An 11,379-nucleotide genomic window follows, 5' to 3' on the forward strand; every position below is an offset into this window, starting at 1 on the left:
TCCCGCTGTCCCCCACCCCTCATTCCCGCTGTGTTATCCCGGCTATCCCCGCTGTCCCTCATCATTCCCACCCCGTTATCCCGGCATTATTCCCGTAATTATCCCGCCCGTCATTCCCGCTCTCCCCCCGGCTGTTCCCGGTCCCGGCATTCCCGCAGCTGCAGCAGCGCAGTGACGATGGCGGCCGCCGGGGGGCGCCGCGGGGGCTCGCGGGCGGTGCATGCGCAGAAGAGCTCCCGCACGGGCGCCTGGGAGGGCTCCTGCGCCGCCTCCGCGGGCAGCGGCGGCCGCGAGCCCAGCGCGGCCTGGTACGCGGCCTCGTCCAGGGAATCCTCCGAGCACGAGTCCTCTGCGATAACGGGAACGGGGGACGGAGGGAGGGAGAGAGGGAGCGGCTGTTGGGAGCGGATCCCGGGAATCCCGGCCCCATCCCAGCCCGCCGCTTCCTGATGCTCCCAGGGATCCTCTGGGAGTTCCAGCCCAGCCCCGCCACACCCTCCCAGACAGGAATTCTCCCCAAAATCCCAAAATTACAAAAAACCCAAGATCCCAAAACCTCAAGATCGCAAATTCCCAAAACACCAAGATCCCAAAATCCCAACCCTCTGGGATGCCAGGGGCCCAGCGCCGCTTCCTGATCTTCCCAGGGCGATCCAGAGCTTTCCTTGGACACTAACAGGGATCCTCTGAGAATTCCAGCCCTCCACACCCTCCCAGACAGCAACTGCTTCCCAAAGTCCCAAAATCATGAAATCCTAAAAGCCCAAGATCCCAATATCCCAACCCTCTGGAGTGCCAGGAGGGAGCGGCCGTCAGCAGAGCATCCCAGGAATCCCAGTCGCGATCCCAGTGTAGAGCTTCCTGATGTACCCAGGGTGATCCCGAGACCACCAGGGATCCTCTGGGAATTCCAGCCCAGCCAGGAATTCCTTCCCAAGATCCCACAATCCCAAAATCCCGACCCTCTGGCCATGGTGGGAGCCATTCCCTGTGCTGCCATTCCAGGCCCTTTTCCCAAATCCCGCTCCAGCTCTCCTGGGTTGGATCCAGCCCCATCCCGATTCCTCCTTGAGAAGGAATTTTGGGATCCAGGGGCTTCACTGGGAATTCAGGACTCCAGGAAGGGTCTCCCTTCCCTTTTCCACCCCCGAATTCCATAAAAATCCCTCGGGATGCATCCTGAGTGTCCTTGATCCCAGAATCCCAGAATTATTTGGGATGGGATCCATGGACCTTCAATCCCATCCCACTCCAATCCCACCATCCCAGGGTGCTCCAAACCCACCCTTGGACGCTGCCAGGGATTCTTTGGGAATTCCAGCCCAGCCAGGAATTCTTTCCCAAGATCCCACCATCCCAAGCTCCCCTTTCCCAGCGGGAATCCCATCCCATCCCATCCCATCCCACCCCATCCCATCCCGTCCCGTCCCGTCCCATCCCATCCCATCCCATCCATCCCATCCCATCCCATCCCATCCCATCCCATCCCATCCCATCCCATCCCATCCCATCCCATCCCATCCCATCCCATCCCATCCCATCCCATCCCATTCCCCTTTCCCCAAATCCCGGAGCCCCTTTCCCACACGAGCACTCCCCGGATCCCTTCCCCACGCCCGTTCCCTCTCTGTAATTCCCGTAATTCCCGTTATTCCCGGTACCGTCGGATCCGTCCTCGCGGGCCGGGGGCAGGTGGGGCACGCTCAGCGCCAGCATCTCCCAGAGCGTGAGGCCGAAGGCGAAGACGTCGGCGCGGTCCGAGATGGCCCCGCCCGGCTCCAGCGCCTCGGGCGGCGACCACGGCTCCGTGCCCACGTAGCACAGGGACGGGTCACTCACTGCCGAGGGAAAAATGGGAATAAATCGGGAATAAATCGGGAATAACGGGATCAATGGGGCTCCATGCCCACGTAGCACAGGGACGGGTCACTCACTAAAACAGGGATAACGGGAATAAATCGGGAATAACGGGATCAATGGGGCTCCGTGCCCACGTAGCACAGGGACGGGTCACTCACTGCACAGGGATAACGGGAATAAATCGGGAATAACGGGATCAATGGGATCAATGGAATCAGTGGGATCAATGGGGCTCCGTGCCCACGTAGCACAGGGAGGGGTCACTCACTAAAACAGGGATAACGGGATATTGGGAATTATGGGATCAATGGGATCAATGGGGCTCCGTGCCCACGTAGCACAGGGAGGGATCACTCACTGTGCAGGGATAATGGGAATATTGGGATTTATGGGATCAATGGGATTTATGGGATCAATGGGATCAATGGGGCTCCGTGCCCACGTAGCACAGGGAGGGGTCGCTCACTGCACAGGGATAACGGGATATTGGGAATTATGGGATCAATGGGATCAATGGGGCTCCGTGCCCACGTAGCACAGGGAGGGATCGCTCACTGTGCAGGGATAACGGGAAAAAATCGGGAATAACGGGATCAATGGGATCAATGGGATCAATGGGGCTCCGTGCCCACGTAGCACAGGGAGGGGTCGCTCACTGCCATGGGATAACGGGATATTGGGAATTATGGGATCAATGGGATATGGGGCTCCGTGCCCACATAGCTCAGGGACAGGTTGCTCACTGCAGCAGGAAAAACGGGAATAAATCGGGAATAACGGGAATAAATCAGGAATAACGGGATCAATGGGATCAATGGGGCTCCGTGCCCACATAGCACAGGGACGGGTCACTCACTGCCATGGGATAACGGGAACAAAGCGGGAATAACGGGATCAATGGGATCAATGGGATCAATGGGGCTCCGTGCCCACGTAGCACAGGGAGGGATCGCTCACTGCACAGGGAAAAACGGGAATAAATCGGGAATAACGGGATCAATGGGGCTGCATGCCCACGTAGCACAGGGAGGGGTCACTCACTGCCATGGGAATAATGGGATATTGGGAATAACGGGATCAATGGGATCAACGGGATCAACGGGATCAATGGGGCTCCGTGCCCACGTAGCACAGGGAGGGGTCGCTCACTGCAGCAGGAAAAACGGGAATAAATCGGGAATAACGGGAATAAATCAGGAATAACGGGATCAATGGGATCAATGGGGCTCCGTGCCCACGTAGCACAGGGAGGGGTCGCTCACTGCCATGGGATAACGGGAACAAAGCAGGATCAATGGGATCAAAGGGATAGTGGGATTGCAAATGGGATCGGGATCGCTCACTGCACAGGGATAACGGGGACAAATCGGGAATGATGGGATCAAAGGGATATTGGGATGGGGATGTTGGGATTGAGGTTGCTCACTGCAGCGGGAGCAGAGAGATAGCGGGATATTGGGATCAAAGGGATATTGGGATTGGGAATGGGATCGCTCACTGCAGCGGGATAACAGGATATCAGGGACAGGATTGGGAATGGGATCGCTCACTACAACGGGATAACGGGATCAAAGGGATTTTGGGATTGGGAATGGGATCGCTCACTGCAGCGGGATAACGGGATATCGGGAAAGGGACAGGATTGGGAAGGGGATCACTCACTGCAACGGGATCAAGGGATCAAAGGGATGTTGGGAATGGGATCCATGGGATGGGAGTCCCCCATTCCCGGTCATTCCCGGTGTCCCACCAGTCAGGTTCTCGTCCAGGGGCAGGGATGAAAGGGATGAACTGGATCAGAGGGATATTGGGATCAGGAATGGGATTGGGAATGGGATCACTCACTGCAGCGGGAGCAACCGGATCAGAGGGATATTGGGATCGGGAATGGGATTGGGAATGGGATCACTCACTGCAGTGGGATCAACAGGATCAAAGGGATATCGGGAATGGGATTGGGAATGAGATCGCTTACAGAAATCCATGGGAATGGGATCCATGGGGATAGGATGGGATCCATGGGGATGGGACTGCCACATTCCTGGGAACCCCACATTCCCGGGAATCCCATCCCAATGGGAATGGAGATGAAATCCATTGGAATGGGAGTCATGGGAATGGGATCCATGAGAATAGGAATGGGAGTGGGATCCATGGGAATGGGATCGCTCACTACAACGGGATCAAGGGATCAAAGGGATTTTGGGATTGGGAATGGGATTGCTCACTGCAGCGGGATAACGGGATATCAGGGACAGGATTGGGAATGGGATCGCTCACTACAACGGGATCAAGGGATCAAAGAGATATCGGGACCAGGAATGGGATCGCTCACTACAACGGGATCACGGGATCAAAGGGATGCTGGGAATGGGATCCATGGGATGGGAGCCCCCGTTCCCGGTGATTCCCGGTGTCCCACCGGTCAGGTTCTCGTCCAGGGGCAGGGAGACGCCGACGTCGCAGATCTTGACGCTCTCGAAGGCGCCGCGGACGACGACGTTGGGGGATTTGATGTCGCCGTGGAGCAGCCGCTGCTCCGTGTGCAGGTACTGCAGCGGGAAACGCCGGGAATGCCGGGAATTCAGAGCAGGGACAAATCCCGGACCCAGCCTGGAAACCTCGGGGGTGGCTCGGAATCCGTGGATTGGGGGATCTCATGGATCAGCCCGATCCTGCGGCTGCTCCTTGGGCACTGCCAGGGATTCTCTGGGAATTCCAGCCCAACCGGGAATTCCTTGCCAAGATCCCAAAATCCCCAAATCCCGACCCTCTGCCCATGGTGGGAGCCATTCCCTGTCCTGCCATTCCAGGCCCTTTTCCCAAATCCCGCTCCAGCTCTCCTGGGTTGGATCCAGCCCCATCCCCATTCCTCTATGAGAAGGAATTTTGGGATCCAGGGATTCCCTGGGAATTCAGGACTCCAGGAAGGGTCTCCCTTCCCTTTTCCATCCCCAAATTCCACAAAAATCCCTCGGGATGGATCCTGAGTGTCCTTGATCCCAGAATCCCGGAATGGTTTGGGGTGGGATCCATGGACCTTCAATCCCAATTCCCACCATCCCAGGGTGATCCAAATCCACCCCTGGATGCTCCCAGGGATTCTCTGGGAATTCCAGCCCAGCCAGGAATCCCTTCCCAAGATCCCACCATCCCAAGCTCCCCTTTCCCAGCATCTAGAAAACTCCCTTGGCTCCCATTTATCCCGGAATCCCAGTATTTCCTTGGAATCCTGGGAGTTTCCTGGAACCACGTGACTTTTCCCAGAATTCCCAGGGTTTCTTCCCGAAATCCCAGGGTTTTTTCCCGGGATTTTCCGGGTACCTGGAGGCCCCTGGCCATGCTGAGGGCCACGTGCAGGATGGTGCCGGCCGGGAACATTCCCAGGCCCTGCTCCCGGCGCTCCTCGATGAGGTCGTTCAGGGATTTCTCCCCCCCGAATTCCATGGCCAGGCAGAGGCTCCCGTCCGGAGCCGTCGTCAGCGCCCGGTACCCTGGAATGGGATCACTGGGATCGCTGGGAATGCGGTGGGATCACTGGGATCGCTGGGAATGCGATGGGATCCACGGGGATGGGAATGGGAGCCATGGGAATGGGAGCCATGGGAATGGGATGGGATCCATGGGGATGGGAATGGGAGCCATGGGAATGAGAGCCATGGGAATGGGAATGAGATCCATGGGGATGGAAATGGGATCCGTGGGAATGGGAGCCATGGGAATGGGAATAGGATCCGTGAGAATGGGATGGAATCCATGGGATCCCTGGGAATGGGATCCATGGGAGCCATGGGAATTGGATCCCTGACAATTGGAATGGGGATGGGAATGGGATCCTTGGGATTGGGATGGGATCCACAGGAATGGGAGCCATGGGAATGGGAATGGGATCCATGGGAATGGGAGCTGTGAGAATGGGAATGGGATGGAATCCATGGGATCCCTGGGAATGGGATCCATGGGATTGGGATGGGATCCACAGGAATGGGAGCCATGGGAATGGGAATGGGATCCATAGGATTTGTGGGAATGGGATCCATGGGAATGGGATGGGATCCATGGGATCCCTGGGAATGGGATCCATAGGATCCATGGGAATGGGAGCCATGGGAATTGGATCCCTGACAATTGGAATGGGGATGGGAATGGGATCCTTGGGATTGGGATGGGATCCATAGGAATGGTATCCATGGGATCCGTGGGAATGGGATCCATGGGAATGGGAGCTGTGGGAATGGGAACCATGGGATTTGTGGGAATGGGTATGGGAGCCTTGAGAATGGGAATGGGAACTGTGGGAATGGCAATGGGATTGGATCCATGGGAATGGGATCCATGGGAACAGGAGCTGTGGGATCCATGGGAATGGGATTAATGAGAATGGGATCCGTGGGAATGGGAATGGTGGGATCCGTGGGAATGGGGATGGCAATGGGAATGGGGGAGCAGCCACAATCATGGAATGTTCTGGATGGGATTCATGGATTTCAATCCCATCCCAATCCAACCCTGAGCCCTCCCTTGATCCCAGGGAGCCCCAAATCCATCCTTGGACATTCCTGGGGATCCGGGGGCAGCCCCGGCTTCCCTGGGAACTCCAGAGGCACTGGGAGGTCTGGAATTCCCCAATCCCGCATCCCCCTCATCTCCCCCTGGAATTGGCTCCACCCCCTCCATTCCCATGGATCCAACCCCACTCCAAACAGATCCAACCCATCCATTCCCGATGGATCCATCCCTCCATTCCCAATGGATCCACCCCCTCCATTCCCAATGTACCCAACCCCATTCCCATGGATCCATCTCTCCATTCCCAATGGATCCAACTCCTTCATTCCCATGGATTTATCCCTCCATTCCCATCATATCCAGCACCTCCATTCCCACAGATCCAACCCCATTCCCATCAAATCCATTCCCATTCCCAATGGTTCCAACCCCATTCCCATCAAATCCCCTCCATTCCCAGGGGATCCAACCAATTCCCATGGATCCAACCCCTCCATTCCCATGGATCCATTCCCATCAAATCCAACCCTGCATTCCCAATGTACCCAACCCCATTCCCATCAAATCCATCCCTCCATTCCCATGGATCCAACCCCATTCCCATGGATCCAACCCCTCCATTCCCATTGATCCAACCCCATTCCCAATATACCCAACCCCATTCCCAATGTACCCAACCCCATTCCCATCAAATCCATCTCCATTCCCATGGATCCAACCCCATTCCCATCACACCCAACCCCATTCCCAATGTACCCAACCCCATTCCCAATACACGCAACCCCAATCCCAATGTACCCCACCCCATTCCCATCACACCCAACCCATTCCCATGGATCCAACCCCATTCCCAATGTACCCAACCCCATTCCCAATGTACCCAACCCCATTCCCATGTACCCCACCCCATTCCCAATGTACCCAACCCCATTCCCATCACACCCAACCCCATTCCCAATGTACCCAACCCCATTCCCATCACACCCAACCCCAATCCCAATGTACCCAACCCCATTCCCAATGTACCCAACCCCATTCCCATGTCCCCAACCCCATTCCCATGTACCCAACCCCATTCCCATCAAATCCATCTCCTTTCCCATGGATCCAACCCCATTCCCATGTACCCCACCCCATTCCAATGGATCCAACCCCATTCCCATTGATCCAACCCCATTCCCATGTCCCCAACCCCATTCCCAATGTCCCCAACCCCATTCCCATGGATCCAACCCCATTCCCATCACACCCAACCCCATTCCCAATGTACCCCACCCCATTCCCAATGTACCCCACCCCATTCCCAATGTACCCAACCCCATTCCCATGGATCCAACCCCATTCCCATCAAATCCAACCCCTCCATTCCCATTGATCCAACCCCATTCCCAGTGTACCCCACCCCAATCCCAATGTCCCCAACCCCATTCCCAATGTCCCCAACCCCATTCCCAATGGATCCATGCCCCGGGTTCCCGGGAAGGCGCACCGACGATGTTGGGGTGCCGCAGGTTCCGCAGGGTCCGCGCCTCCTGGCGCAGCCGGCGCTGGAAGCGGCTGCGCTGGCTCTGCGAGCAGCCGGCGTTGATTTTCTTCACCGCCCACGGGGAGCGCGGCAGCCCCCGCGGGGACCTGCCCGGGAAAAACCCCGGAATTCCCACGGAATTCCCACCGGGAAAGGGTCCAAACTCCCCCCCCCCACACACTGAGTGGGACGGGAATGCTGCGAATTCCACCGGGGAATTTTTGAGGAAAGGGAAGTTTTATCTGATCCCGTTTCCAGGTGGAGCCCAGTGGAGGGAAGGAATGGAGCTCAAATCCCTGGAATTCCAGCTGGGAATGGGTTAACCTGAAATAATGGAGCCCACAATCCTGGAATTCCGGCCAAGAAAGGGTTATCCCAAAATAATGGAGCCCAAATCCCAGAATTCCCAGGAATGGAGCCCAAATCCCTGGAATTCCAGCTGGGCCAAGATTATCCCAAAATAACGAAGCCCAAATCCCAGAATTCCAGCCGGGACAGGGTTATCCCAAAACTCCACATTCCTTCCCCACTCCACAATTCCCAAATCCCTCCCTCGGCTCCATATCCATGGAGAAGAAAACCGGGATCACCTCCGGGATTTCCCAGGATAACAATTCCCAACCTTTTCATCAGGTAGACGCTGACTCCGGTGCCGAATCCCAACTTCTGCATGAAGGGAGAGGCCGGGATGGTGACGGACACGGGGCTGGGCTCTGCGGGGACAATTCCCGGTGATCCCATGGGAAATCCCACTGGGATCGGGGTCTGCTGATCCCATGGGAAACCCCTCTGGGGTCGGGATCTGCTGATCCCATGGACAATCCTGCTGGGATCCACTGGAAGTGGAAAATCCCACTGGGATCGGGATCTGCTGATCCCACGGGAAATCCTGGATCTGCTCCTCAGGAATCCCCCACAAGAGGGAACGGCCTCAAACTTCCTGGGAAAGTTCAGTTGGATTTTGGGAACAGATCCTGTGTGGAATTCTCAGCCCTGGAGTCCCCATTCCCTGCAGGATTTAAATCCCAGGGGATTTCAGGGTCGCAGATCCTTGGCAGAACTGGGAATGGTCAGAATTCCCAGCCCAAAATATTCCACAATTCCCGCGGGATGCTCTGAACCTGTTCCTGATCCAGATTTTTAGGAAAGCTCCTTCCAACCCCCACAGTGTTTTCCCAAATTTTGGCTCCGTTCCCTGGAGGGGTTTGTTCCCTAAAAAATGGAGATCCCGCAGATCCAGCCCCAATTCCAGAGGGGAATTCCAGGAAACACAGAAAGGAGCTGGGATAGGAACGGGAAATGGGGATGGGAATGGGAAACGGGAATGGGAACAGGAATGGGAAATGGGGATGGAAACGGGAATGGGAACAGGGATGGGAACCGGGACAGGAAATGGATATGGGAAAACAGGGATGGGAATGCGGATCAGAAATGGGAAATGGGAATGAGGATTGGAATGGGAATGGGAAACAGGAATGAGAAATGGAGATGGAAAACGGGAATGGGAACGGGAATGGGAAACAGGGATTGGATCTGGGATGGGAGTGGGTACAGGGATGGGAAATGGGGATTGAAAACCAATCCCAGCTGATCCCAGGGATTTCCCACCTGGATGTGCTCAGGGATAAAACTGGGAGGAGGAGGAGGAGGAGGAGGAGGAAGGGGGAGGGACGGGCAGAGTTTTCCCAGGAATCTCTGGGATTGTCGCAGGAAAGGTGGGATGGGGCTTGGAGCAGCCTCTGGAATTCATCCCAAGGATCCTCCCAAGGCCTTGGATTTGGGATGAGGGCGTTCCCTGGAACAGCCCCTGGGGTCTGGCAATCCTTTTGGGAACATCCCGATCCCTTTGGGAACATCCCGATCCCTTTGGGAACATTCCGGGATCAAACATCCCGATCCCTTCAGGACCATCCCAATCCCTCTGGGATCACTCCAGGCCATTCCCGCTGTTCCTCACCGGCTTTGTCCCGGCGGGCCGAGGGCGTCGGGGACTGGAAGGTGTCCATGGAGCCGATCCCGATCCCAATCCCGATCCCAATCCCAATCCTGATCCTGCGGGACACGGAGGGACCCCAATGGCACTGGGGGGAATTTTGGGAATTGGGGGGAATTTTGGGAATTGAGGGGAATCACAGATTTGGGAATTGGGAAATCCTGAATTTGGGTGTTGGTGGGGGAGGCAGGGGGGAGCGCAGATTTGGGAATTGGAGGAAATTTTGGGAAATGGGGATATCCTGGATTTGGGAATTGGAGGAAATTCTGGGAACTGGAGGGGGGGGGCTGGATTTGGAGAAATCCTGGATTTGGAAATTGGAGAAACCCCGGGTTTGGGGATTAGAGAAATCCTGGATTTGGGAATTGGGAAATCCCAGATTTGGGCATTGGCAGGGGCAGATTTGGAAATTGGGGGAAAATTTTGGGAACTGGGGAAATTTTGGGAATTGGGGGAATCCCAAATTTGGGAAATCCTGAATTTGGGAACTGGGGGGGGTCTCGTGTTTGGGAATTGGGGGATTCCAGATTTGGGAATCGGGAAATCCTGGATTTGGGAATTGGGGAAATCCTGTGTTTGGGAATTGGGAAATCCTGGATTTGGGAATGGGGGGGAGGGAGAGGGGGCTGGATTTGGGAATTGGGGGGGGGGGGGTCCCAAACTGGGGAATTCGGGAAGTCCCAGATTTGGGAATTTGGGGGGGATCCCCAAAATCCCGGCCCCGGGAACTGGGATGGTCCCAGGCTGGGGGATCCCAGATTTGGGAATTGTGGCGCGGGGGAGGATCCCGGCCCAGGGATGGGGGATCCGGGGTTGGGATTTGGGAATGGGGAGAATCCCAGGATTTTGGGGGGCGATCCCAGCTCCGGGGGCTCCCAGGAAGAGCCGCCGGTCCCACCTCGCTCCGGGGTTCGCTGGCTGCGGCCGCCGAGCCCCGGGAATCCCGGGGTCCTTTTCCCTCTCCTGCTGCCGATCCCAGGGAATCCCGGGGTCCTTTTCCCTCTCCTGCTGCCGATCCCAAGGAAATTCCCGGGAAATCCCTGGATCCTTTTCCCGCCTTTTCCGGCCGTTTTCGGGCGCCGCGTTCGAACCCCCCGCGCGCGCGCTCGCGCCGGCCCCGCCCCTTCCTGGGGGAGTGACCCAACACCAAATATGGCGCGAGGGGGCGTGGCCAGAGCAGCGCGGGCAGGCGCGGGGCGCGGTCAAAGCGAGGGGGCGTGGCCCAGCTCGGGCGGGGTGACGTAATCTGCGCGCGCGCGCGCGCGCGGTGTGGGGGCGTGGCCAGCGCGCGGTGGGCGTGGCTTGGGGCGGTCCCGGGGGGATTTGGGGCGCTCCGGGGGCTCCGCGGGGCTGGGAAGGGGCAAAGAGGGGAGAGGGGGTGCCCAGGAATTTGGGGGGGCGCTGGGGGGGGGTCCGTGGAAAAACATAAATGCCCGAAAACCCCATAAAAATCTCAAATATACCTCTAAACCCCCAAAACCCCAAAAATCCC

The 11,379-nt window shown here is 57.0% G+C and overlaps 1 protein-coding gene across 1 annotated transcript; it reads right to left on the minus strand.

The window, feature by feature from the left end:
• Nucleotides 1–52: 52 nt before the first annotated feature.
• Nucleotides 53–10,864, minus strand: PBK (PDZ binding kinase). The gene is made up of 8 exons (XM_064707146.1): nt 10,786–10,864; nt 9,852–9,946; nt 8,517–8,607; nt 7,859–8,001; nt 5,185–5,354; nt 4,283–4,412; nt 1,662–1,838; nt 53–349 (listed from the first exon to the last, which is right to left on the minus strand). Exons 2-8 carry the CDS (start codon nt 9,898–9,900, stop codon nt 111–113), a joined length of 999 nt encoding a protein of 332 aa, XP_064563216.1. The 5' UTR covers nt 9,901–9,946; nt 10,786–10,864; the 3' UTR covers nt 53–110.
• Between the last annotated feature and the right edge of the window lie 515 nt (nt 10,865–11,379).

Source organism: Zonotrichia leucophrys, chromosome 3, assembly GCF_028769735.1.
Source record: "Zonotrichia leucophrys gambelii isolate GWCS_2022_RI chromosome 3, RI_Zleu_2.0, whole genome shotgun sequence".
NCBI lineage: Eukaryota > Metazoa > Chordata > Aves > Passeriformes > Passerellidae > Zonotrichia > Zonotrichia leucophrys.

Excerpts from the sequence above, each read along its gene's own strand:
- PBK (XM_064707146.1), bottom strand. The coding sequence starts at position 9,900 with ATGGACACCTTCCAGTCCCCGACGCCCTCGGCCCGCCGGGACAAAGCC. Across the intron at positions 5,355-7,858 it reads GCGGCACCCCAACATCGTCG|GGTACCGGGCGCTGACGACG; the intron begins GTGCGCCTTCCC and ends ATCCCATTCCAG. Across the intron at positions 4,413-5,184 it reads GCATGGCCAGGGGCCTCCAG|TACCTGCACACGGAGCAGCG; the intron begins GTACCCGGAAAA and ends TTCCCGCTGCAG.